Genomic DNA, 24,746 nt, shown 5'->3' on the forward strand with positions numbered 1-24,746 from the left:
ACTGCTGTAAGCAGTTTAAAATCATCTGTTCAGTTACTCAGTGACCATACTGGCACCAAAATGGAAGACAACAGAAAGAAGGCCAAAAAACTAAAGTTGGTCTTCCAAAATTGTTTCACTGTGGGAGATAAGAACACAGTCACTCCTTTCAATCACCATGTTAATGTTTCAGCAGCAGATATTGAGGTAACTGATCACTCACTCAGTAGAGGAAAGGTGTCAGGACCAGATGAGACACCTATGGAATTCTACAGAGAGCATGTGAAAGAACTTGCTTCCCTTCTAACAGCTGTTCATTGTAGATTTCTGGAGCAATTACAGGTACCTCATGATTGGAAAAAAGTGCAAGTCATTCCCAGTTTCAAGAAAGTTTGTAGGACAGATGCACATAATTATAGACATATCGTTGATATGAACCTGTTCTAGAACTATGGAACATGTTTTACCCTCATGTATTATGACATTTTTGGAGTATCAAAATTTCATCTATAAAAATCAACATGGATTCTGCATGCTTGCAAAGCTCAGCTTGCTCTGTTCCTCCATGAGATCCATAGCACTGTAAGACAATGGCGTTCGGGTTGATGCCATGTTCCTTGACTTCAGGAAGGCGTCGGAACCATCCGGCACTGTCGGCTAGTGAAAAAAATATGAGCTTATCAAGTATTGGAGAAGATTTGTGGTAGGATTCAAGACTTCCTTGCAAACAGAACTCAACAATGACTTACCATTCCACATTGATGAAGATGCAAAGTTAGTTCTTTTTGCTGATGATACAAGTATAGTAACAACATTCAAAAACCAAGAACTAAGTGATGTAATTGTAAATGATGTTTTTTACAAAATTATTAAGTGGTTCACAGCAAACGGTCTCTCTTTAAATTTTGATAAAACACAGTAAATACAGTTCCCTACAGTAAATGGCACAGCTCCATTAATAAATATAGACTTTGAACAGAAGTCTGTAGCTAAGGTAGAATTTTCAAAAATTTTAGGTGTGTCCATCGATGAGAGGTTAAACTGGAAGCAACACATTGATGGTCTGCTGAAATGTCTGAGTTCAGCTACGTATGCTATTAGAGTTATTGCAAATTTTGGTGATAAGAATCTCAGTAAATTAGCTTACTATGCCTACTTTCATTCACTGCTTTCATATGGCATCATATTCTGGGGTAATTCATCGTTGAGTAGCAAAGTATTCATTGCTCAAAAACGTGTAATCAGAATAATTGCTGGAGCCCACCCACGGTCATCCTGCAGACATCTATTTAAGGATCTAGGGATCCTCACAGTAACCTCACAGAATATATATTCACTTATGAAATTTGTTGTTAATAATCCAACCCAGTTCAAAAGTAATAGCAGTGTGCATAGCTATAACACCAAGAGAAAGGATGATCTTCACTATGCAGGGTTAAATCTGACTTTGGCACAGAAAGGGGTAAATTATGCTGCCACAAAAGTCTTTGGTCACCTACCAAACAGTATCAAAAGCCTGACAGATAGCCAACTAACATTTAAAAATAAATTAAAAGAATTTCTAGATGACAACTCCTTCTACTCATTGGCTGAATTTTTAGATATAAATTAAGGGGAAAAAAAAACAACTTAAACATGAGTGTCATGCAATATTTTGTGTAATGTAATATCTTGTACAGATATCTTTTATTAACCTGACACATTCCACATCATTACGAAGTGTCATATTCATGATCTATGGAACAAGTATTAATCTAATCTAATCTAATCTACTCTTAACGGTACAAAATCAACAGATGAAAGGTAATTCATGGAACACCCTCAGGAAGGGTGGCAGGACCGTTACTGTTTACAGTTTGTATAAATGATCTAGTAGAAAGTGTTGGATGCTCTTTAAGATTGTTCATAGATGATGAGTTTGTCCATAAAAAATAGCAATCCCAGAAGACAGTGCCAGTTTGCAAAATGACCTGGAGGGGATTGACGAGTGGTGCAGGCTCTGGCAGTTGGCCCTGAATGTAAATAAATGTAACACACTGTGTGTACATAGGGAAAAAATGCTCTACTGTATGACAACACTATTGATGACAAACTGCTGGAAACCGTATCTACCATAAAATATCTAGGAGTAACTATATAGAGCAACCTAAAGTGGAATGACCGCATAAAACTACTAGCAGGAAAAGCAGATCTCAGACTGAATTTCATGGGAAGAATCTTAAGGAAATGTAGCTATCCACAAAAGAAGTAACTTACAAGGAACTTGTCCAACCAATGGTAATCATTCTTGAGTATTACTCGTCAACCTGGGATCCTTACCAGAATGGACTGATAGAAGAGAGAGAGAGAAGATCCAACGGAAAGTGGCATGTTTCATCAAGGCATCATTTAGCTGGTCTGAGAGTGTTACAGAGAAGTTCAACAAACGCCAGTGGTGGGCATTACGAGAGAGGCACTGCGCATCACAGAGAGGCTTAGCATTGAAATTTCGAGAGAGTACTTTCTGGGAAGAGGCAGACAACATATTACTTCCTCCCGGATACGTCTCGCAAAATGACCATACCGATAAAATCTGAGAAATCAGAGCTAATACGGAGGCTTGCCGACAACCGTTCTTCCTACGTGCAATGTGCAAGTGGAGCAGGGAAGGGAGGATCAGTTAGTGGTACCAGAAGCACCCTCCGCCACGCACCATTAGGTAGCTTGTGGGGTATAATGTATTATTTCTCATACAGCTTTATACTGAACACTGCTACTTGCCATGCAGTTAACTTTTCAATTTCTGAATTTAGATCTTCAGATAATTTGTCAAAAAAGTGGCTAATGAGATAAGTTTTTAATTTTCATTTGAGCTAGTAGGGATTCCTAATCTTTTGCCTATACCAGATGAGAGCTTGTTGAATACCTCCACACCAGGGTATGAAATTCCCTTCTCAATCCCTGGCAAGTAGGCAAAGACTACATGAAATTTATTTGTGTGTCTCATATTGTGTCTCTAAATCACCAGCAACAAAACCCATTAAGGGGTAAGTGCAAAGGGAAGTTAGTGCAAGAATTCTAAGATTCTTAAAAAGGCTTCTGCAAGATCAACAACTGTCACACAATACCCCTACAGTTCACGTCTGAAATGATGCTCATTCAGGTTAGTCATCACACAATTGTGAACATGCTGTAACATTACAGTGGAAATGTTCACAAAGATAAACCTGATGGCTAGGATCAGATGCTGCTCACTAAACTGCTGTAACAACATGGTTAGTTCCAATTTCAAGTACTATGTGGTAGTGGCTTATTTGTACTGCTGGAGCAGAACATAAGTAACAGAGTTTACCTGATCCAAGTAGTCATCATAGTTGATGGGTGTCCGAATTTCTGTCTCTTCCATGCTTATGCCTTCACCGAGCACCCTGTGCTCGCCAACTTCATCCACCTCATTTGGCAGGGAAGACTGTAAAATGAGATCAGCTGTTATAAAAGTGCACCACTTTGCTGTGTTATTGAGTGTAACTGCTCTAAAATGCAATTGACTGGAATCATCACTAAGCTCTGCTCGTGGCATCTGCCTCAGATAGCCCCTGTCTCCCACTTGTTGTGAAACTAGTCACTGTGTCACCCTCATTTTAGTATACAAATTGATGTACTGTTTTAGTATAAAAGTCTGGCCCACCAATGTCACACACATTTCAGTGAAGAACACAACACACTTTTCTGAAAAACTGCTGATTAGCTCTTACTATGCTCCTTTCATTGCCATCTACAGTGTGGCAGTCTTTTGTCAGGTAATTCTCCAGGTACCAAGAAAATTTTTATTTGGAACCAGAAGCCATCAGGAGCATCTCCAGGTTTACCAAAAGTGACATGTCACATAGGCCTTATTTCAAAGAATTCCAAATAATGACTGTCTCATCTGTTTTTATATACAGGTGCCTTTTTGTACACAAAGTTACACCCTTGGGCATTCTGTTCATAACCATAATACTTGTCAAGCACTAAAGTGAGACATATCTACAACTCAACATTAAAAAAAAAAAAAAAAAAGCACAAGGCATGTAGGTATAAAGCTTTTCAACACATTAACTGGGCAGCCACATCTGCCTCTCTTAATATCTTTAAAAATAAGACCCATAACTGGCTGAAAGGGAAAGCTGAAAACTCTTCAAAAGTAGACCTGATTTACTAAATAATTATAGCAGTGTTTGTTTGTACCTTCTTTCTCCGCTTGTCTGTCCCCTCTGGTATTTTGCCTTATGTGCATAATGAATAAGCAAGTAACTAAATAAGTTCACCTCATATTTTATTATTAACCACATTGGGAAATTTCTGTGTATGCCTTCTATTCTTTCATGACGTAAAACTTAGGAAATAACTTCATAATGTTTAGGTCCACATTTAACAATTAACCATGTGGACAACTCTTTATGTATCACATTATGGTGTTTCATCATGTATGTTCTTTTATTATGCGTAGTACCATAGTGTATGTAAGCACGTTTCTTAACATTTCAATCATATTTTATAAAATCTCAGGTACACTACTCATGATGACATCAACTGCATGCAATGCTTAAAGATGGAGGAATAAATAAATGAGTACATGAATGTATATTGAGCAAGCAGTAATGGAAACTAAGGAGAAAGCTGGAAAGAGAATTAAGATTCAAGGGGAAGAAAATTAAAGCTTTGTGGTTTGCCAGTAACACTGTAATTCTATCGGAGAAAGCAAAGGAGATCGAAGAGCAGCTGACCAGTGTCTTTAAAAAATGTTACAAGATCGACAGCAATAAAAGTAAAACTAGGTTAGCGGAAATTAAATCATTTGGTGCTTAAGGAATTACATTAGTCATATGACACATGCCAGATCAGCTACTACATTTAATACACACCTGTTGCCCACAATGTTTTCTCCATTTCTCTGTCTCCAGCTTTCTGTCCTTGTTTAAGAGTCCTGCTACCACCCTGGCACCAATACTAAATTGCAGAAGGAAAAAAAAGATATTACACACCCAGAAAGACTTCAGCAAAAAAAAACTATGAATAACAAAGAACAGTTGCAGTTTTAGATGACCTACCCATGTTGTAGAATACATAGACCATACCTCTGGAAATAAAGAAGTGAACAAGACAAGACTGAATGATTATTGCAGATTAGCAACTGCTGCTCTTGTATGCCAACCTTCCAGTGGTGGTCAACAATACAGTGTAATCTGGTTCTTTTATAATCATATCACACATAATCATAAAACACGTGTCAGTGGTGTTTGTAAAAGGGGCATTCAAAAAGAAATGAGCCAGAGGCACAATTACAGAAACCAGTACTTGTATATTAGAAGTATTGACCCTGGCTGTTGAGTCACTTGTCCCACCATGACACAAGATGGTAAATGGCTGTCTCATAAAATTCCCGGGGCTGCAGTGTTAACCAGTTCTGCATGTACAGCTGGACGTTGTCGTCCGAGGTTAATCGTTTGCCCCTCAGAGCCTTTTTAAGGGGACCAAAAATGGCGTAACCAAAGGGAGAGAGGTCCAGACTGTATGGAGGGTGGCCGAGAACCTCCCATTTGAATTTCTGTAGGAGTGTCGTGACTGTGTTGGCTGCATGAGGCTTTGCATTGTCGTGGAGCAGAATGACCCCACGGGTGAGATTGCCTAGTCTTTTGATTTGATCGCTTGGTGAAGGGTAGTCATCATTTGGAAGTAACGCTCGGCATACACTGTTGTCCCATGCTGCAGGAAATGAATCAAAAGGGGGCCATTTTTTGTCACCTTGAAAACACTCTGAGGGGCAAACGATTCACCTTGGATGACGTCCAGCTGTACATGAGGAACTGGTTAAAATTGCAGCCCCGGGAATTTTATGAGACAAACAACCTTTCACCATCTTGTGTCACAGTGGGACAAGTGTCTCAACAGCCAGGGTCAATACTTCTAACATACAGACACTGGTTTCTGTAATTATGCCTTCAGCTCATTTCTTTTTCATTGCCCCTTACATTAATAAACAGTACTCACTTTTATTGCAATTTTAAACAATGGAAAACTCAGGATGGAGTGTAATAATATTATGAAAGGGACAGTTGCTACTTATCATATAATGGAAATGTTGAGTCACAAATAGACACAACAAAAAGACTATCAGAAAGTGAACTTTCACCCAGCTAGGCCTTTGTCGGAAACATACACACAGACACTCAAGCAAATGCAGCTTGTTGTGCCTATCTGTGACTCAGAATCTCTGCTATATGGTGAGCAGCAAGAATAGCAACTATTATTTTTATAATTTTTAGCATGTAATGTTTTTAGTGGTGCTTCTGTACAGAACTGACTTATGAAAAGTAAATCAGTGATTCCGAGTGGCTTTTTCACACATTTTGAGCACACTTCTAATAATTTGACATATTTATTATCTACAAAAATTCTCAGATTAGTAAGTTATCTCCAACATAAAATTTTTGAGGCTTTCATGACCTCTTCTTGTTGGTTTTCATCTTGGGAACTTGGGCAATGATCATTTAGAAGTTGTTCAGCATTTCACAAGTATGAATAGCTAGTACTGTCAAAGATTCATCCTTTCCCCCCAACATTGGGAGTTGAATCTTTAACAATGCTAGCAACTTGTGCTTGTAACACATCAGAAAAACCACTAAACAATAACCAATTGGACTCAAGACGAGCACCGATGGGCATAATTTTACCATTACTTTCTCGTAGTTGGTTTTCTAGCTTTTCACTTAGAGAACAAATGACACAAATGGAAAGAACAGACTGGAATACCAACAGTATAATGAAAAGGATAGATTGCTACTTACCATAAAAGTGACATGTTGAGTTGCAGACAGGCACAATGAAAAGACTGTTCCACATTACAGCTTTTGGTCAAGGCCACCTTCAGTAAATTCACATAAGCAAGCACAACGTACTCACACATGACCACTCTCCAGCCAATATGGCCAGAATGCAATGGTCGTGTTGAACAAAAGTTGCAATCCAGAGTGGGGCTGGGAAGTGGGAAGGATAACAGGGTATGGGTCAGAGGAGAGAAGCCAGCACTGTCTGGCAGAGCATGCAGGGACTATACAATGACACGACACGGCAATGGCGTGCCAGCAGTGCCATTGGGAGACTATGGAGGAGGGAGGGAGGGAACAGAGAGCAGAAAAGGAGAAGAGCAGAGAAGAAGACTGATAGGTGTGATGGCTAAGAGTGGTGTACAATGAGCGTTAAGGAACATGTATTAGGAGGAGTTGATTGGACAGAGGGGGCAGAAACTGATGGGTGCAGAGTGTGGGAGTTGTACGTTAGCATAAGTTGAGGTTGGGATAATTTCAGGAGTGTAGGATGTGTTGCAAGGATAACTGCAGTCTGCATAGTTCAGAAAAGCTAATGGTGGGGGGAGGATCCACATGACTCGAGTTCTAGTGCAACCATTAAATGAAGCACATTATGGGGAGCTGCATGTAGTGCCACAGGGTGCTCTATTTTGCTCTTCACCACAGTTTGGGGGGAGGGGGGGGCATTCATCCTGGTGGACAGATGATGTCTGGTAGTCAACAATATAAAAAGCTATGAAATTATTGCAGCAGAGTTGGTACATGGCATGGCTGGTTTCACAGGTGGCCTGATCTCTGATGGGGTAGGATAAACCTGCGACCAGGTTGGAATAGGAACTGCTGGGTGGGTGGATTTGGCAGATCTTACACCTGGATCTTCCACACCTATATCATCCCTGTGGCAATGGCTTGGGACTGGATTGCATAGGGATGGATTAGGATGTTGTGAGGTTGATGGGTAATGAAACACCGTTTTAGGAGGGATGGTAGGTATCTTGGGTAGGATATCCCTTATTTGAGGGCATGATGATAGGTAACCAAAGCTCCGAGGAAGAACGTGGCTCGGTTCAGTTGTTCCAATCCCGTAAGGTATTGAGTGATGAAGGGATGATAATTTGTAGCTGACTGTTGGGATGGTGGGAGGATTGCCAATCCCCCCCACCCCCTTTCCAACACCCACAGCCTCCCAATGCTGCTCCTGGCAGCCTTGTCCTGCCGCTGTCTAGTCCCTGCACACTCCACCGGACAGTGTTTTTCTCCCCCCCTGCCCAGCACCCCCACCCACATCCTGCTATCCCTCATCATTGCCCCACTTCAGATTGCTGCTTTCACTCAACACTCAACACGGCAGTTGCATGCTGGCTGTAACAGTTGGAGACAGCCGTCATGTGTGGGTGTGTGTGAGGGATGTGTGGGCATGTGTGGTGTTTTGTTTTCTGGAGGAGGCATTGGCTGAAAGCTCAGAGTATAACAGTCTTCCTATTGTGCCTGTCTGCAACTCAGCATGTCATCTTTATAGTGAATAGCAATCTATCCTCCTCACAATATTGTTGTACAAATGAAGTAATACATCTCATGTACTCATCTCTGGAGGAGTGTTCAGTGTACTCACAGGTCCAGCACCCTGTGCTCTATGTCGGTCACCTCCTGCTGCCTGCGGATCCGCTGAGCGACGGCCCACAAGTCTGCCTCTGTGTCGGCATGTACTTCTGAGTCCAGTTTGTCCATAAGACCCAGTCTCTCCCTGTCTGTCACGGATGCATCTGCAAAGGGGCTCGCTTCGTGCTCTGCACCCAGTGGTTCGTCTGCAGAATTGTCAGCCCCTGTGAAGTGTGAAAGAGGAGCTCTGTTGTTATCACATAATGCACTGGCACAAAAATATTTATTCATTTCTTATGAGACCTAAAAGTGAAAATAAGCAGACTGTGAGCAAATGGCATGCTTTCATTGTGGATGAACAGCTAAGTCAGGGGTGTCCAACCTTTTAGAGTATCTGGGCCCCATTGGAAGAAGATGAGTATTTTTGTGTCACACATAAAATAGTAGTCAGAGGTTTAGAATTTATTAATTTGTGATTCTTTATTCTAAAAAATCAAGATGGAATTGCTTTTACATTTTATATATGAGAGTTCATTAATAATTTATATATAACTAATTACAAATAATAGACTTAAAGTGATGTTTGACTTTCAATTTGGGAGACTAATGTATTAATATCAGGTTTGATTAAAGTGGTTGCAATTCTCATAATGTTCTCAAGCTGTTGATCTGAGATATTGGTTCTATTTTTACTCTTTGTGTGTGTGCTTTACTGATGAAAACAGTTGTTCACAAACATACTTTCTTCCAAACAAAAATGATATGTATAACACATGACTGTGCAGCAAGGGATATTTGTCTTTGGACAGGTAGAATTTTAAAAGTCCAACAGAGATACAGAGTTTTCTTTTTTTATTTTCTTTTAATCTTAATTCTCAATTTGATTTTTGAATGCTTGCATCACATCCTGTCTTTAGGATTATGTCTCAATTCTTCTTAACTTTACATTGTCCGAATTCTATTTTACCAACCATGTGATAGATGCTCACTTGTCGGGCAGCATTGATACTTGCTTTGGGCTGCATGCAGATCATGGGATATGGGTTGGAAACCCCTGAACTTTTCATGCACAATATTTCAATGACCAACCTAGTCATCTCTCTGAGGTTCTACAAGCTGTGTTGTTATCCACAGTGACTCCCTGCAATGCAACCAGACATAAGAAGACACCTAGGTCAATATTCAAAATACTGTGCATAAAATGGAGTCAACAGCTCGACTGTACACCTGAAACTGCATCATTAATTAATCGTGCTGAGAAAATGTGAGAGCTCACAGACTGTGTTATCTCCATCAAGACCCCCCCGCAAAACTTTCCTCATATCCTTTCTACCACAGACTTTTCTATTCTAAAGAGTCAGTCCATTAGCAGTAATTTCTTCTGGGCACATTAATGAGGATGACATATAATTTGTAACAGGACATATGTGTTACCATAGATGGACTGAGCACGTAGAAAATTCTGCTGCACGCCTTGTTATAAACAAAATTGAAAACAGCACTTCTCTTATTGAGGGAATATCAAATATAACAATAAAACTTATTTTATAAACAAACAATACATGTTCCACAGAAATCTTTCAAATCTACTTCTAATGTGGTATCCAAAAGTCTCTGAATATTGTGTGCAAGTAGTTACAAATATCATGACATATTTTTATTTTCTTAATTTATTTTACCTGAACTGATTATGGCTATCAGACCCCTCTTACATCAACCCAGGTTTCACATACACAGTATCTATTACATCATAGTTACCTATGACATAACAATTTTACTACAATAATTAATATTAAAACAATTTAAGTGTCTGAAGTGGCAGTGTAAGGAAACTATACTGACTATGAACTAAATAAGTTAATACTGGGTGTACTTTAACTACTCGAGCTGCTGCCATTAATAGTGATAATTGTAATAACAGTAATAATGATAGTAATAATAATAATAATAATAATAATAATTCCCGTGGAGGCCCGGGAAAAGAATAGGCCTCTGGTATGTTCTGCCAGTCGTAAAAGGCGACGAAAAGAACAAACCACTAATAGGGCTAACCCCCCTTTTAGTGTGATTAGTTGGTTCAGGACAGAACTAAAGAAGCCTCGGACAAGCGCCGTCATGGTTGGGGACGACGCTTCAACCCTATGCCCGTCCACAATGGTAACAACACTGCTAGCCAACTGGAAAATGATTTAAATCCAAATAGAGGTGTTTTGCAGGATATGCTTCCTGCAACCACTCTAGAACGAAAACAAAGACAGAGGATGAGATGGTCAGATGAAGTTAACCGACACCTCATGTTTTGTTATTACCAAGCAACAAACTTAGGAACCAACAAAACTGGATACAGATCCCAAGTATACACAACATTTATTACCAGATACACAGAATTAAAATTTTTAACAGAACAACGACTAGCTGATCAGATCCGTGTAATAATAAAAAATAACAGGATACCCCAGTCAGAATTAGAAAACATCAAACAACAAGTACAACAAATACTGGAACAAAACAATGTGCAATCAGAAGAAGAAGAAAATACAGTAATGGACTCAAACATCCCAGAGCAAACAAACAAAGAACAAAACGCATCAATTAAACAGTCAGAGGAAAACGAAATCTTAAGACAGCAACCAGAACAAGCACAAATAGAACATGAAGTGACACACATGTTAGATATAGAAGAAAAATTTCAGCTGACATATATAGAATACAAAGACACAAATACAGATATTAGACCATTCTTGCATAGACCGCCAAATAACCCACAAGTCGAAACAACAATAAAAACTATCAACACAATCATACACAACAAAATAAATGAAAACACAACTATGGAAGAGTTACAACTACTGGTTTATATAGGAGCACTCACTACACTAAATATACACATTAGGCAGAGATCAGAACCAACCAACACACAGAAGAAACCCACAAAACCAGCATGGCAACACAGGCTACAGATCAGAATAGAAAAACTGAGAAAAGACATCGGACAGCTAACACAATTTATAAGAAATGAAATGTAAGAAAAAAAAGAAAAAGGTTAGGTAAAATCTCACAACAAGAAGTGATAGAGCAATTAGATAAAAAGAAGCAGAAATTACAAGCATTGGCCAAAAGTGAAAATAGAAGGAAACAAAACCAAACAATCAACACAAACCAAAAGAAATTTTACCAGACAATAGCTAACACACACATTAAAATAGACAATTCACCAAACATAACAGACACGGAACACTTCTGGAGCAACATATGGTCAAACCCGGTACAACATAACGGGCATGCACAGTGCGTACAAGCAGAAACAGACTCATACAAGATGATACCACAAATGCCTGAAGTGATAATTTTGCAACATGAAGTCACCCAAGCACTTAATTCTACTCACAATTGGAAAGCCCCTGGAAAAGATAAAATAGCAAATTTCTGGCTAAAGAAATTCACCTCAACACATTCACATCTACCTAAATTATTTAACATATAAAAACAAAGATGAGGTGACTTACCGAACGAAAGCGCTGGCAGGTCGATAGACACACAAACAAACACAAACATACACACAAAATTCAAGCTTTCGCAACAAACTGTTGCTTCATCAGGAAAGAGGGAAGGAGAGGGGAAGACGAAAGGAAGTGGGTTTTAAGGGAGAGGGTAAGGAGTCATTCCAATCCCGGGAGCGGAAAGACTTACCTTAGGGGGAAAAAAGGACAGGTATACACTCGCACACACGCACATATCCATCCACACATACAGACACAAGCAGACATATTTAAAGACAAAGAGTTTGGGCAGAGATGTCAGTCGAGGCAGAAGTGTAGAGGCAAAGAAGTTGTTGAAAGACAGGTGAGGTATGAGTGGCGGCAACTTGAAATTAGCGGAGATTGAGGCCTGGCGGATGACGAGAAGAGAGGATATACTGAAGGGCAAGTTCCCATCTCCGGAGTTCGGATAGGTTGGTGTTGGTGGGAAGTATCCAGATAACCCGGACGGTGTAACACTGTGCCAAGATGTGCTGGCTGTGCACCAAGGCATGTTTAGCCACAGGGTGATCCTCATTACCAACAAACACTGTCTGCCTGTGTCCATTCATGCGAATGGACAGTTTGTTGCTGGTCATTCCCACATAGAATGCATCACAGTGTAGGCAGGTCAGTTGGTAAATCATGTGGGTGCTTTCACACGTGGCTCTGCCTTTGATCGTGTACACCTTCCGGGTTACAGGACTCGAGTAGGTGGTTGTGGGAGGGTGCATGGGACAGGTTTTGCATCGGGGGCAGTTACAAGGATAGGAGCCAGAGGGTAGGGAAGGTGGTTTGGGGATTTCATAGGGATGAACTAACAGGTTACGAAGGTTAGGTGGACGGCAGAAAGACACTCTTGGCGGAGTGGGGAGGATTTCATGAAGGATGGATCTCATTTCAGGGCAGGATTTGAGGAAGTCGTATCCCTGCTGGAGAGCCACACTCAGAGTCTGGTCCAGTCCCGGAAAGTATCCTGTCACAAGTGGGGCACTTTTGTGGTTCTTCTGTGGGGGATTCTGGGTTTGTGGGGACGAGGAAGTGGCTCTGGTTATTTGCTTCTGTACCAGGTCGGGAGGGTAGTTGCGGGATGCGAAAGCTGTTTTCAGGTTGTTGGTGTAATGATTCAGGGATTCCGGACTGGAGCAGATTCGTTTGCCACGAAGACCTAGGCTGTAGGGAAGGGACCGTTTGATGTGGAATGGGTGGCAGCTGTCATAATGGAGGTACTGTTGCTTGTTGGTGGGTTTGATGTGGACGGACGTGTGAAGTTGGCCATTGGACAGGTGGAGGTCAACGTCAAGGAAAGTGGCATGGGATTTGGAGTAGGACCAGGTGAATCTGATGGAACCAAAGGAGTTGAGGTTGGAGAGGAAATTCTGGAGTTCTTCTTCACTGTGAGTCCAGATCATGAAGATGTCATCAATAAATCTGCACCAAACTTTGGGTTGGCAGACTTGGGTAACCAAGAAGGCTTCCTCTAAGCGACCCGGCGTACGAGGGGGCCATCCTGGTACCCATGGCTGTTCCCTTTAATTGTTGGTATGTCTGGCCTTCAAAAGTGAAGAAGTTGTGGGTCAGGATGAAGCTGGCTAAGGTAATGAGGAAAGAGGTTTTAGGTAGGGTGGCAGGTGATCGGCGTGAAAGGAAATGCTCCATCGCAGCGAGGCCCTGGACATGCGGAATATTTGTGTATAAGGACGTGGCATCAATGGTTACAAGGATGGTTTCCGGGGGTAACAGATTGGGTAAGGATTCCAGTCGTTCAAGGAAGTGGTTGGTGTCTTTGATGAAGGATGGGAGACGGTATGTAATGGGTTGAAGGTGTTGATCTACGTAGGCAGAGATACGTTCTGTGGGGGCTTGGTAACCAGCTACAATGGGGCGGCTGGGATGATTGGGTTTGTGGATTTTAGGAAGAAGGTAGAAGGTAGGGGTGCGGGGTGTCGGTGGGGTCAGGAGGTTGATGGAGTCAGGTGAAAGGTTTTGCAGGGGGCCTAAGGTTCTGAGGATTCCTTGAAGCTCCGCCTGGACATCGGGAATGGGGTTACCTTGGCAAACTTTGTATGTGGTGTTGTCTGAAAGCTGACGCAGTCCCTCAGCCACATACTCCCAACGATCAAGTACCACGGTCGTGGAACCCTTGTCCGCCGGAAGAATGACGATGGATCGGTCAGCCTCCAGATCACGGATAGCCTGGGCTTCAGCAGTGGTGATGTTGGGTGTAGGATTAAGGTTTTTTAAGAAGGATTGAGATGCAAGGCTGGAAGTCAGAAATTCCTGGAAGGTTTGGAGAGGGTGATTTTGAGGAAGAGGAGGTGGGTCCCGCTGTGACGGAGGACGGAACTGTTCCAGGCAGGGTTCAATTTGGATGGTGTCTTGAGGAGTTGGATCATTAGGAGTAGGATTAGGATCATTTTTCTTCATGGCAAAGTGATACTTCCAGCAGAGAGTACGAGTGTAGGACAGTAAATCTTTGACGAAGGCTGTTTGGTTGAATCTGGGAGTGGGGCTGAAGGTGAGGCCTTTGGATAGGACAGAGGTTTCGGATTGGGAGAGAGGTTTGGAGGAAAGGTTAACTACTGAATTAGGGTGTTGTGGTTCCAGATTGTGTTGATCGGAATTTTGATGTTTTGGAGGGAGTGGAGCTGGAAGTGGGAGATTGAGTAGATGGGAGAGACTGGGTTTGTGTGCAATGAGAGGAGGTTGAGGTTTGCTGGAAAGGTTGTGAAGGGTGAGTGAGTTGCCTTTCCGGAGGTGGGAAACCAGGAGATTGGATAGTTTTTTGAGGTGGAGGGTGGCATGCTGTTCTAATTTATGGTTGGCCTGTAGGAGGATGCTCTGAACAGCCGGTGTGGATGTGGGAGAGGAAAGATTAAGGACTTTTATTAAGGATAGGAGTTGACGGGTGTGTTCATTGGCTGAGTTGATGTGTAGGTGAAGGATTAGGTGGGTGAGGGCAATGGATTGTTCAGTTTGGAACTGGTATAGGGACTGATGGAAGGAAGGGTTGCAGCCAGAGATGGGAACTTTAAGTGTGAGGCCTTTGGGGGTGATGCCAAATGTCAGACAAGCCTGAGAAAATAGAATATGGGAGCGTAACCTGGCTAGGGCGAAGGCACGTTTGCGGAGGGAATGTAAATAAAACTTAATGGGGTCGTTGTGGGGGTGTTGTGAGGGTGACATGGTATTAGAAGGTGGAAAGTGTAACATGAGGTGAAATGAAAATGAAAACAAAAATAAAAATATATATAAAATATATTGGCGGCAACACAACCACCTAACCTTTATGCACATCGTTGTCTACCAACCCAAGTCCAACATAGCCCAGCTGTAACCAACACCTTTTCGTCTTTTTTCATTCCAGAAGTTACTTTCCGGTTCACCTTTATCTCTCCCCATATATTTTTAGCCAGCTTCATCCTGACCCACAACTTCTTCACTTTTGAAGGCCAGACATACCAACAATTAAAGGGAACAGCCATGGGTACCAGGATGGCCCCCTCGTACGCCGGGTCGCTTAGAGGAAGCCTTCTTGGTTACCCAAGTCTGCCAACCCAAAGTTTGGTGCAGATTTATTGATGACATCTTCATGATCTGGACTCACAGTGAAGAAGAACTCCAGAATTTCCTCTCCAACCTCAACTCCTTTGGTTCCATCAGATTCACCTGGTCCTACTCCAAATCCCATGCCACTTTCCTTGACGTTGACCTCCACCTGTCCAATGGCCAACTTCACACGTCCGTCCACATCAAACCCACCAACAAGCAACAGTACCTCCATTATGACAGCTGCCACCCATTCCACATCAAACGGTCCCTTCCCTACAGCCTAGGTCTTCGTGGCAAACGAATCTGCTCCAGTCCGGAATCCCTGAATCATTACACCAACAACCTGAAAACAGCTTTTGCATCCCGCAACTACCCTCCCGACCTGGTACAGAAGCAAATAACCAGAGCCACTTCCTCGTCCCCTCAAACCCAGAATCCCCCACAGAAGAACCACAAAAGTGCCCCACTTGTGACAGGATACTTTCCGGGACTGGACCAGACTCTGAGTGTGGCTCTCCAGCAGGGATACGACTTCCTCAAATCCTGCCCTGAAATGAGATCCATCCTTCATGAAATCCTCCCCACTCCGCCAAGAGTGTCTTTCTGCCGTCCACCTAACCTTCGTAACCTGTTAGTTCATCCCTATGAAATCCCCAAACCACCTTCCCTACCCTCTGGCTCCTATCTTTGTAACCACCCCCGATGCAAAACCTGTCCCATGCACCCTCCCACCACCACCTACTCCAGTCCTGTAACCCGGAAGGTGTACACAATCAAAGGCAGAGCCACGTGTGAAAGCACCCACATGATTTACCAACTGACCTGCCTACACTGTGATGCATTCTATGTGGGAATGACCAGCAACAAACTGTCCATTCACATGAATGGACACAGGCAGACAGTGTTTGTTGGTAATGAGGATCACCCTGTGGCTAAACATGCCTTGGTGCACAGCCAGCACATCTTGGCACAGTGTTACACCGTCCGGGTTATTGGATACTTCGCACCAACACCAACCTATCCGAACTCCGGAGATGGGAACTTGCCCTTCAGTATATCCTCTCTTCTCGTCATCCGCCAGGCCTCAATCTCCGCCACTCATACCTCACCTGTCTTTCAACAACTTCTTTGCCTCTACACTTCTGCCTCGACTGACATCTCTGCCCAAACTCTTTGTCTTTAAATATGTCTGCTTGTGTCTGTATGTGTGGATGGATATGTGCGTGTGTGCGAGTGTTTACCTGTCCTTTTTTCCCCCTAAGGTAAGTCTTTCCGCTCCCGGGATTGGAATGACTCCTTACCCTCTCCCTTAAAACCCACTTCCTTTCGTCTTCCCCTCTCCTTCCCTCTTTCCTGATGAGGCAACAGTTTGTTGCGAAAGCTTGAATTTTGTGTGTATGTTTGTGTTTGTTTGTGTGTCTATCGACCTGCCAGCGCTTTCGTTCGGTAAGTCACCTCATCTTTGTTTTTATATATAATTTTTCCCACGTGGAATGTTTCCTTCTATTATATTAAATTATTTAACAATTACATTGCAGACCCATACACATTCCCTGATACACTTACACATGGAATAACTTATCTGAAACCTAAAGATCAAGCAGACACAGAAAACCCAGCTAAATATCGCCCCATAACATGCCTACCAACAATATACAAAATATTAACTTCAGTCATTACACAGAAATTAATGACACATACAACACAGAACAAAATTATAAATGCTGTTGCAAAGGAGCACAAGGATGTAAAGAGCAACTGATAATAGATGCAGAGGTGACATATCAAGCTAAAACTAAACAAAGGTCACTACACTATGCATACATGGATTACCAAAAAGCTTTTGATAGTGTACCCCACTCATGGTTACTACAAATATTGGAAATATACAAAGCAGATCCTAAATTGATACAGTTCCTAAACATAGTAATGAAAAATTGGAAAACCACACTTAATATCCAAACAAATTCAAATAATATCACATCACAGCCAATACAGATTAAGCGTGGAATATACCAAGGAGACTCATTAAGTCCTTTCTGGTTCTGCCTTGCTCTGAACCCACTATCCAACATGCTAAATAATACAAATTATGGATACAATATTACTGGAACATACCCACACAAAATCACACATCTGCTATACATGGATGATCTAAAACTACTGGCAGCAACAAATCAACAACTCAACCAATTACTAAAGATAACAGAAGCATTCAGCAATGATATAAATATGGCTTTTGGAACAGACAAATGTAAGAAAAATAGCATAGTCAAGGGAAAACACACTAAACAAGAAGATTACATATTGGATAACCACAGCAACTGCATAGAAGCGATGGAAAAAACAGATGCCTATAAATATCTAGGATACAGACAAAAAATAGGAATAGATAATACAAATATTAAAGAAGAACTAAAAGAAAAATATAGACAAAGACTAACAAAAATACTGAAAACAGAATTGACAGCAAGAAACAAGACAAAAGCTATAAATAATTATGCTATACCAATATTGACCTACTCATTTGGAGTAGTGAAATGGAGTAACACAGACCTAGAAGCACTCAATACACTTACACGATCACAATGCCACAAATATAGAATACATCACATACATTCAGCAACTGAAAGATTTACATTAAGCAGAAAGGAAGAAGGAAGGGGATTTATCGACATAAAAAAACTACATTATGGACAGGTAGACAATTTAAGAAAATTCTTTCTAGAACGAGCAGAAACTAGCAAAATACACAAAGCAATCACTCATATAAATACATCGGCTACACCACTGCAATTTCATAACCAGTTCTACAACCCTTTAGATCACATAACATCAGCAGATATGAAGAAAGGAAATTGGAAAAAGAAAACACTACATGGCAAGCACCCGTATCATCTAACACAGCCACACATCGATCAAGACGCATCCAACACATGGCTAAGAAAAGGCAATATATACAGTGAGATGGAAGGATTCATGATTGCAATACAGGATCAAACAATAAACACCAGATATTACAGCAAGCATATTAATAAAGATCCCAATACCACAACAGATAAATGCAGACTTTGCAAACAACAAATAGAAACAGTAGATCACATCACAAGTGGATGTACAATACTAGCAAATACAGAATACCCCAGAAGACATGACAATGTAGCAAAAATAATACATCAACAGCTTGCCTTACAACATAAACTTATAAAACAACACGCTCCCACATATAAGTATGCACCACAAAATGTACTGGAGAACGATGAATACAAATTATACTGGAACAGAACCATTATAACAGATAAAACAACACCACATAACAAACCTGATATCATACTCACCAATAAAAAGAAGAAATTAACACAACTAATCAAAATATCCATACCCAATACAACAAATATACAAAAGAAATCAGGAGAAAAAATTGAAAAATACATCCAACTGGCTGAGAAAGTCAAGGACATGTGGCATCAGGATAAAGTTGACATTATACCAAATATACTATCAACTACAGGAGTCATTCCACACAATATCCACCAGTACATGAATGCAATACAGCTACATCCAAACTTATATATACAACTACAGAAATCCGTAATTATTGGTACATGTTCAATTACCCGAAAGTTCCTAAATGCAATATAACATATACCGTACAGTTAAAAGGAAGTCATGCTTGATCAAGGTCCGTGTTACTTTCCATTTTTGACCAGACATAACGTCTGAGAAAAGAAAGAAATAACAATAATAATTTTAATTGAATCAGCTGTGGGTTATTGGCGAAACATTGTAAATTAACTAAACAAACACTGTTTTTAGCCTTGTTTCACAATTTATTATTAGTGTTATTGCACAACTTAGGTTGCAGGTTATAAGCCCATTTTCAAGTACATTTGTTGTTGTTGTTGTGGTCTTCAGTCCTGAGACTGGTTTGATGCAGCTCTCCATGCTACTCTATCCTGTGCAAGCTTCTTCATCTCCCAGTACCTACTGCAACCTACATCCTTCTGAATCTGCTTAGTGTATTCATCTCTTGGTCTCCCTCTACGATTTTTACCCTCCACGCTGCCCTCCAATACTAAATTGGTGATCCCTTGATGCCTCAGAACATGTCCTACCAACCGATCCCTCCTTCTGGTCAAGTTGTGCCACAAACTTCTCTTCTCCCCAATCCTATTCAATACTTCCTCATTAGTTATGTGGTCTACCCATCTAATCTTCAGCATTCTTCTGTAGCACCACATTTCGAAAGCTTCTATTCTCTTCTTGTCCAAACTATTTATCGTCCATGTTTCACTTCCATACATGGCTACACTCCATACGAATACTTTCAGAAATGACTTCCTGACACTTAAATCAATACTGGATGTTAACAAATTTCTCTTCTTCAGAAACGCTTTCCTTGCCATTGCCAGCCTACATTTTATATCCTCTCTACTTCGACCATCATCAGTTAATTTGCTCCCCAAATAGCAAAACTCCTTTACTACTTTAAGTGCCTCATTTCCTAATCTAATTCCCTCAGCATCACCCGACTTAATTAGACTACATTCCATTATCCTTGTTTTGCTTTTGTTGATGTTCATCTTATATCCTCCTTTCAAGACACTGTCCATTCCATTCAACTGCTCTTCCAAGTCCTTTGCTGTCTCTGACAGAATTACAATGTCATCGGCGAACCTCAAAGTTTTTATTTCTTCTCCATGAATTTTAATACCTACTCCGAATTTTTCTTTTGTTTCCTTTACTGCTTGCTCAATATACAGATTGAACAACATCGGGGAGAGGCTACAACCCTGTCTTACTCCCTTCCCAACCACTGCTTCCCTTTCATGTCCCTCGACTCTTATAACTGCCATCTGGTTTCTGTACAAATTGTAAATAGCCTTTCGCTCCCTGTATTTTACCCCTGCCACCTTTAGAGTTTGAAAGAGAGTATTCCAGTCAACATTGTCAAAAGCTTTCTCTAAGTCTACAAATGCTAGAAACGTAGGTTTGCCTTTCCTTAATCTTTCTTCTAAGATAAGTCGTAAGGTCAGTATTGCCTCACGTGTTCCAGTGTTTCTACGGAATCCAAACTGATCTTCCCCGAGGTTGGCTTCTACTAGTTTTTCCATCCGTCTGTAAAGAATTCGTGTTAGTATTTTGCAGCTGTGACTTATTAAGCTGATAGTTCGGTAATTTTCACATCTGTCAACACCTGCTTTCTTTGGGATTGGAATTATTATATTCTTCTTGAAGTCTGAGGGTATTTCGCCTGTTTCATACATCTTGCTCACAAGATGGTAGAGTTTTGTCAGGACTGGCTCTCCCACGGCCGTCAGTAGTTCCAATGGAATATTGTCTACTCCGGGGGCCTTGTTTCGACTCAGGTCTTTCAGTGCTCTGTCAAACTCTTCACGCAGTATCGTATCTCCCATTTCATCTTCATCTACATCCTCTTCCATTTCCATAATATTGTCCTCAAGTACATCGCCCTTGTATAGACCCTCTATATACCCCTTCCACCTTTCTGCTTTCCCTTCTTTGCTTAGAACTGGGTTTCCATCTGAGCTCTTGATATTCATACAAGTCGTTCTCTTATCTCCAAAGGTCTCTTTAATTTTCCTGTAGGCGGTATCTATCTTACCCCTAGTGAGATAGGCCTCTACATCCTTACATTTGTCCTCTAGCCATCCCTGCTTAGCCATTTTGCACTTCCTGTCGATCTCATTTTTGAGACGTTTGTATTCCTTTTTGCCTGTTTCACTTACTGCATTTTTATATTTTCTCCTTTCATCAATTAAATTCAATATTTCTTCTGTTACCCAAGGATTTCTACTAGCCCTCGTCTTTTTACCTACTTGATCCTCTGCTGCCTTCACTACTTCATCCCTCAAAGCTACCCATTCTTCTTCTACTGTATTTATTTCCCCCATTCCTGTCAATTGCTCCCTTACGCTCTCCCTGAATCTCTGTACAACCTCTGGTTCTTTTAGTTTATCCAGGTCCCATCTCCTTAAATTCCCACCTTTTTGCAGTTTCTTCAGTTTTAATCTACAGGTCATAACCAATAGATTGTGGTCAGAGTCCACATCTGCCCCTGGAAATGTCTTACAATTTAAAACCTGGTTCCTAAATCTCTGTCTTACCATTATATAATCTATCTGATACCTTTTAGTATCTCCAGGGTTCTTCCAGGTATACAACCTTCTTTCATGATTCTTAAACCAAGTGTTAGTTATGATTATGTTGTGCTCTGTGCAAAATTCTACCAGGCGGCTTCCTCTTTCATTTCTGTCCCCCAATCCATATTCACCTACTATGTTTCCTTCTCTCCCTTTTCCTACACTCGAATTCCAGTCACCCATGACTATTAAATTTTCGTCTCCCTTCACAATCTGGATAATTTCTTTTATTTCATCATACATTTCTTCAATTTCTTCGTCATCTGCAGAGCTAGTTGGCATATAAACTTGTACTACTGTAGTAGGTGTGGGCTTCGTATCTATCTTGGCCACAATAATGCGTTCACTATGCTGTTTGTAGTAGCTTACCTGCATTCCTATTTTCCTATTCATTATTAAACCTACTCCTGCATTACCCCTATTTGATTTTGTGTTTATAACCCTGTAGTCACCTGACCAGAAGTCTTGTTCCTCCTGCCACCGAACTTCACTAATTCCCACTATATCTAACTTCAACCTATCCATTTCCCTTTTTAAATTTTCTAACCTACCTGCCCGATTAAGGGATCTGACATTCCACGCTCCGATCCGTAGAACGCCAGTTTTCTTTCTCCTGATAACGACATCCTCTTGAGTAGTCCCCGCCCGGAGATCCGAATGGGGGACTATTTTACCTCCGGAATATTTTACCCAAGAGGACGCCATCATCATGTAATCATACAGTAAAGCTGCATGCCCTCAGGAAAAATTACGGCTGTAGTTTCCCCTTGCTTTCAGCCGTTCGCAGTACCAGCACAGCAAGGCCGTTTTGGTTATTGTTACAAGGCCAGATCAGTCACTCATCCAGACTGTTGCCCTTGCAACTACTGAAAAGGCTGCTGCCCCTCTTCAGGAACCACACGTTTGTCTGGCCTCTCAACAGATACCCCTCCGTTGTGGTTGCACCTACGGTACGGCTATCTGTATCGCTGAGGCACGCAAGCCTACCCACCAACGGCAAGGTCCATGGTTCATGGGGGGGTTCAAGTACATTATTGAGTCCAAAAGATGATAATGCACAGATAAACATGATGACAAGGCAAAGGTAATCATCTCAACTTCTTAAGGTATTGATCAATACCTTGATGACCATTTTTTAACAAATTACATACATTACTACACATTCACCAATTACACTACAATGACTGGACTAAAGTTATGTATTAGCCAAGAGCTTTTTAACTACGATAGACTGGGGCCCAAAGTTTTGCTTCTATCCTGCAGTTGTGATCTCATCTAAAAGAGGTGAATAACTGAATTGAGTTTGTTTGTTTAATAGCAGGCGTGGGGATATACACATCAGTTTTTTTTTTTATTTCTAAAATTTCTAATTGGTTGAGTTTGGCCCTCTTTTCCTCTGTGAGTAGGACTTGTACATCTATTGTACATTTGTGGTTATTGTTCAGGCAATGTTTTGAAAAGGCTTAATAAGACTTCTTCAGTCTCCAGCTTCTGTGGTGTTCTTTAAGCCTGGTACAGATTGACCTCCCCGTCTGTCCAATGTAACAAGACTGACACACACAGCATGTGATTTTATAAACCCCACTTTTTGTGGTACTTGGTTGTTTGTCTTTTGCATTGAACACAAAACTACCTATTGTTGGAGGGACATAGAAAAACAAAGAGAAACCCTTTGCCTTCAAGATGTTACTTATTCTATTTGATGTTTTACCTACAAAAGGTAATCTTTTCCTGTTTGTGTTTTTCATCGGGGACAGTAGCGACCTGGCTTGCTTCTTCAATTTTACCTAAAATTTTATCAATGGTGTTGGGGTCAAATTCATTATTTATGATTACTGTTTTTATTGTGTTAAGTTCCCAGTCAAAGTCCTCTTGGGACATAGGGATAGAAAGGAGACTGTGGATCATGTGATGGAATGCTGCATGTTTGTAGGTTGTAGGATGCTGGGAGGAAGCCGTGAGGAAAGTATCAGTCAAGAAATATTTTTGGTAAATTTTAAATTTATGGTTTCTGTCTTCTATCTTTATGCTAATGTCCAGGCAATTTATGCTGCCCCCCCCCCCCCTCCCCCCAACTTCATGCTGATCTTTATGTTAGTGTGCCACTGCTTCATATTTTCCACAAATTTATGGAGTTGTACGTTGGAACCTTTCCACATACAAAGAATGTCATCTACGCATCTGTACCAATACCCAACATGTTTTGCGAGTGGTTCTCTCTTCAGAAAATTAGTCTCCTACCTGTCCATGAACATTTCTGCTAGTAAGGGGGATAAAGGTGACCCCATTGCCAGACCATCTGATTGCTGACAACATTCCAGTACAGTGGAATATTGTTTAAATCAAAATTATTTCTGCTTTCAAGGGAGCTATTACCAGCAAGCACACTCCAACATCTATCATTGAGTCCAGACCTCGCACCATTGTATTTTCATTTGTTTGGTTCCATGAAGATATTCCTGGCTGCCCAACACTTTGCAACAGATGCAGAAGTCAAATCAGCAGTTCACAGATGGCTATGCTCCAACCAGACTTCTACAAACAGGGCATACTGAAACTGGTACCGTGATGGGAGAAATGCTTTAAAAATGTTGGTAACTATGTAGAAAAGCAGGTAAGAGATGTATGTTCAGTTGAGATTTTTTTTTTGCTAGCTATTAAACTTGTTGGTAATTAAATTATTGTGCATTTCTTTCTGATCTTCCCTTGGATCTCTCATTCCCATAACGTCCTTGCCTCAACCTGCTCTAGTCCCTTGCTTCAAACTGCCTCCATTCTTTTTCCTACCCACCCTTCAGGCTCACACATGCCTTCTATCCCCCCCAGTGCACCTGCATAGTCCTTTCCCATTTTGTCTGCTTCTCTCCTATCTCCCACCCCTGTTCCCCTCAGAACCTAGCCATCTGGCAGCCCTCTATCCTGAACCCACACTCTCCCAGAGGCAGCACTATAGCATCCCCCCCCCCTCACCCTGCTATCCCTCCTCATCCTACCCCCCCCCCCCCCCCACTACCCATCACAGCCAAAATCAATGCTCGCACCGATGTGGCCATAGTGCCCTGAGATACAGTAACCACATGTATTGGATTGTGTGTGTATAATATGTG

The 24,746-nt window shown here is 41.3% G+C and overlaps 1 protein-coding gene across 1 annotated transcript in view; it reads right to left on the minus strand.

The window, feature by feature from the left end:
- Positions 1–24,746, minus strand: part of LOC126424949 (putative uncharacterized protein DDB_G0290521) — a 125,248-nt gene that overhangs the window by 87,994 nt on the left and 12,508 nt on the right. The window contains exons 3-5 of the mRNA XM_050087808.1: positions 8,419–8,629; positions 4,863–4,947; positions 3,311–3,427 (exon numbers count right to left, since the gene is read on the minus strand). Of these exons, the coding sequence (XP_049943765.1) occupies positions 3,311–3,427; positions 4,863–4,947; positions 8,419–8,534 (318 nt within the window). The 5' untranslated portion in view covers positions 8,535–8,629. The remainder of the gene's footprint in view (positions 1–3,310; positions 3,428–4,862; positions 4,948–8,418; positions 8,630–24,746) is intronic.

This window comes from Schistocerca serialis, chromosome 10 (assembly GCF_023864345.2).
Source record: "Schistocerca serialis cubense isolate TAMUIC-IGC-003099 chromosome 10, iqSchSeri2.2, whole genome shotgun sequence".
Lineage (NCBI taxonomy): Eukaryota > Metazoa > Arthropoda > Insecta > Orthoptera > Acrididae > Schistocerca > Schistocerca serialis.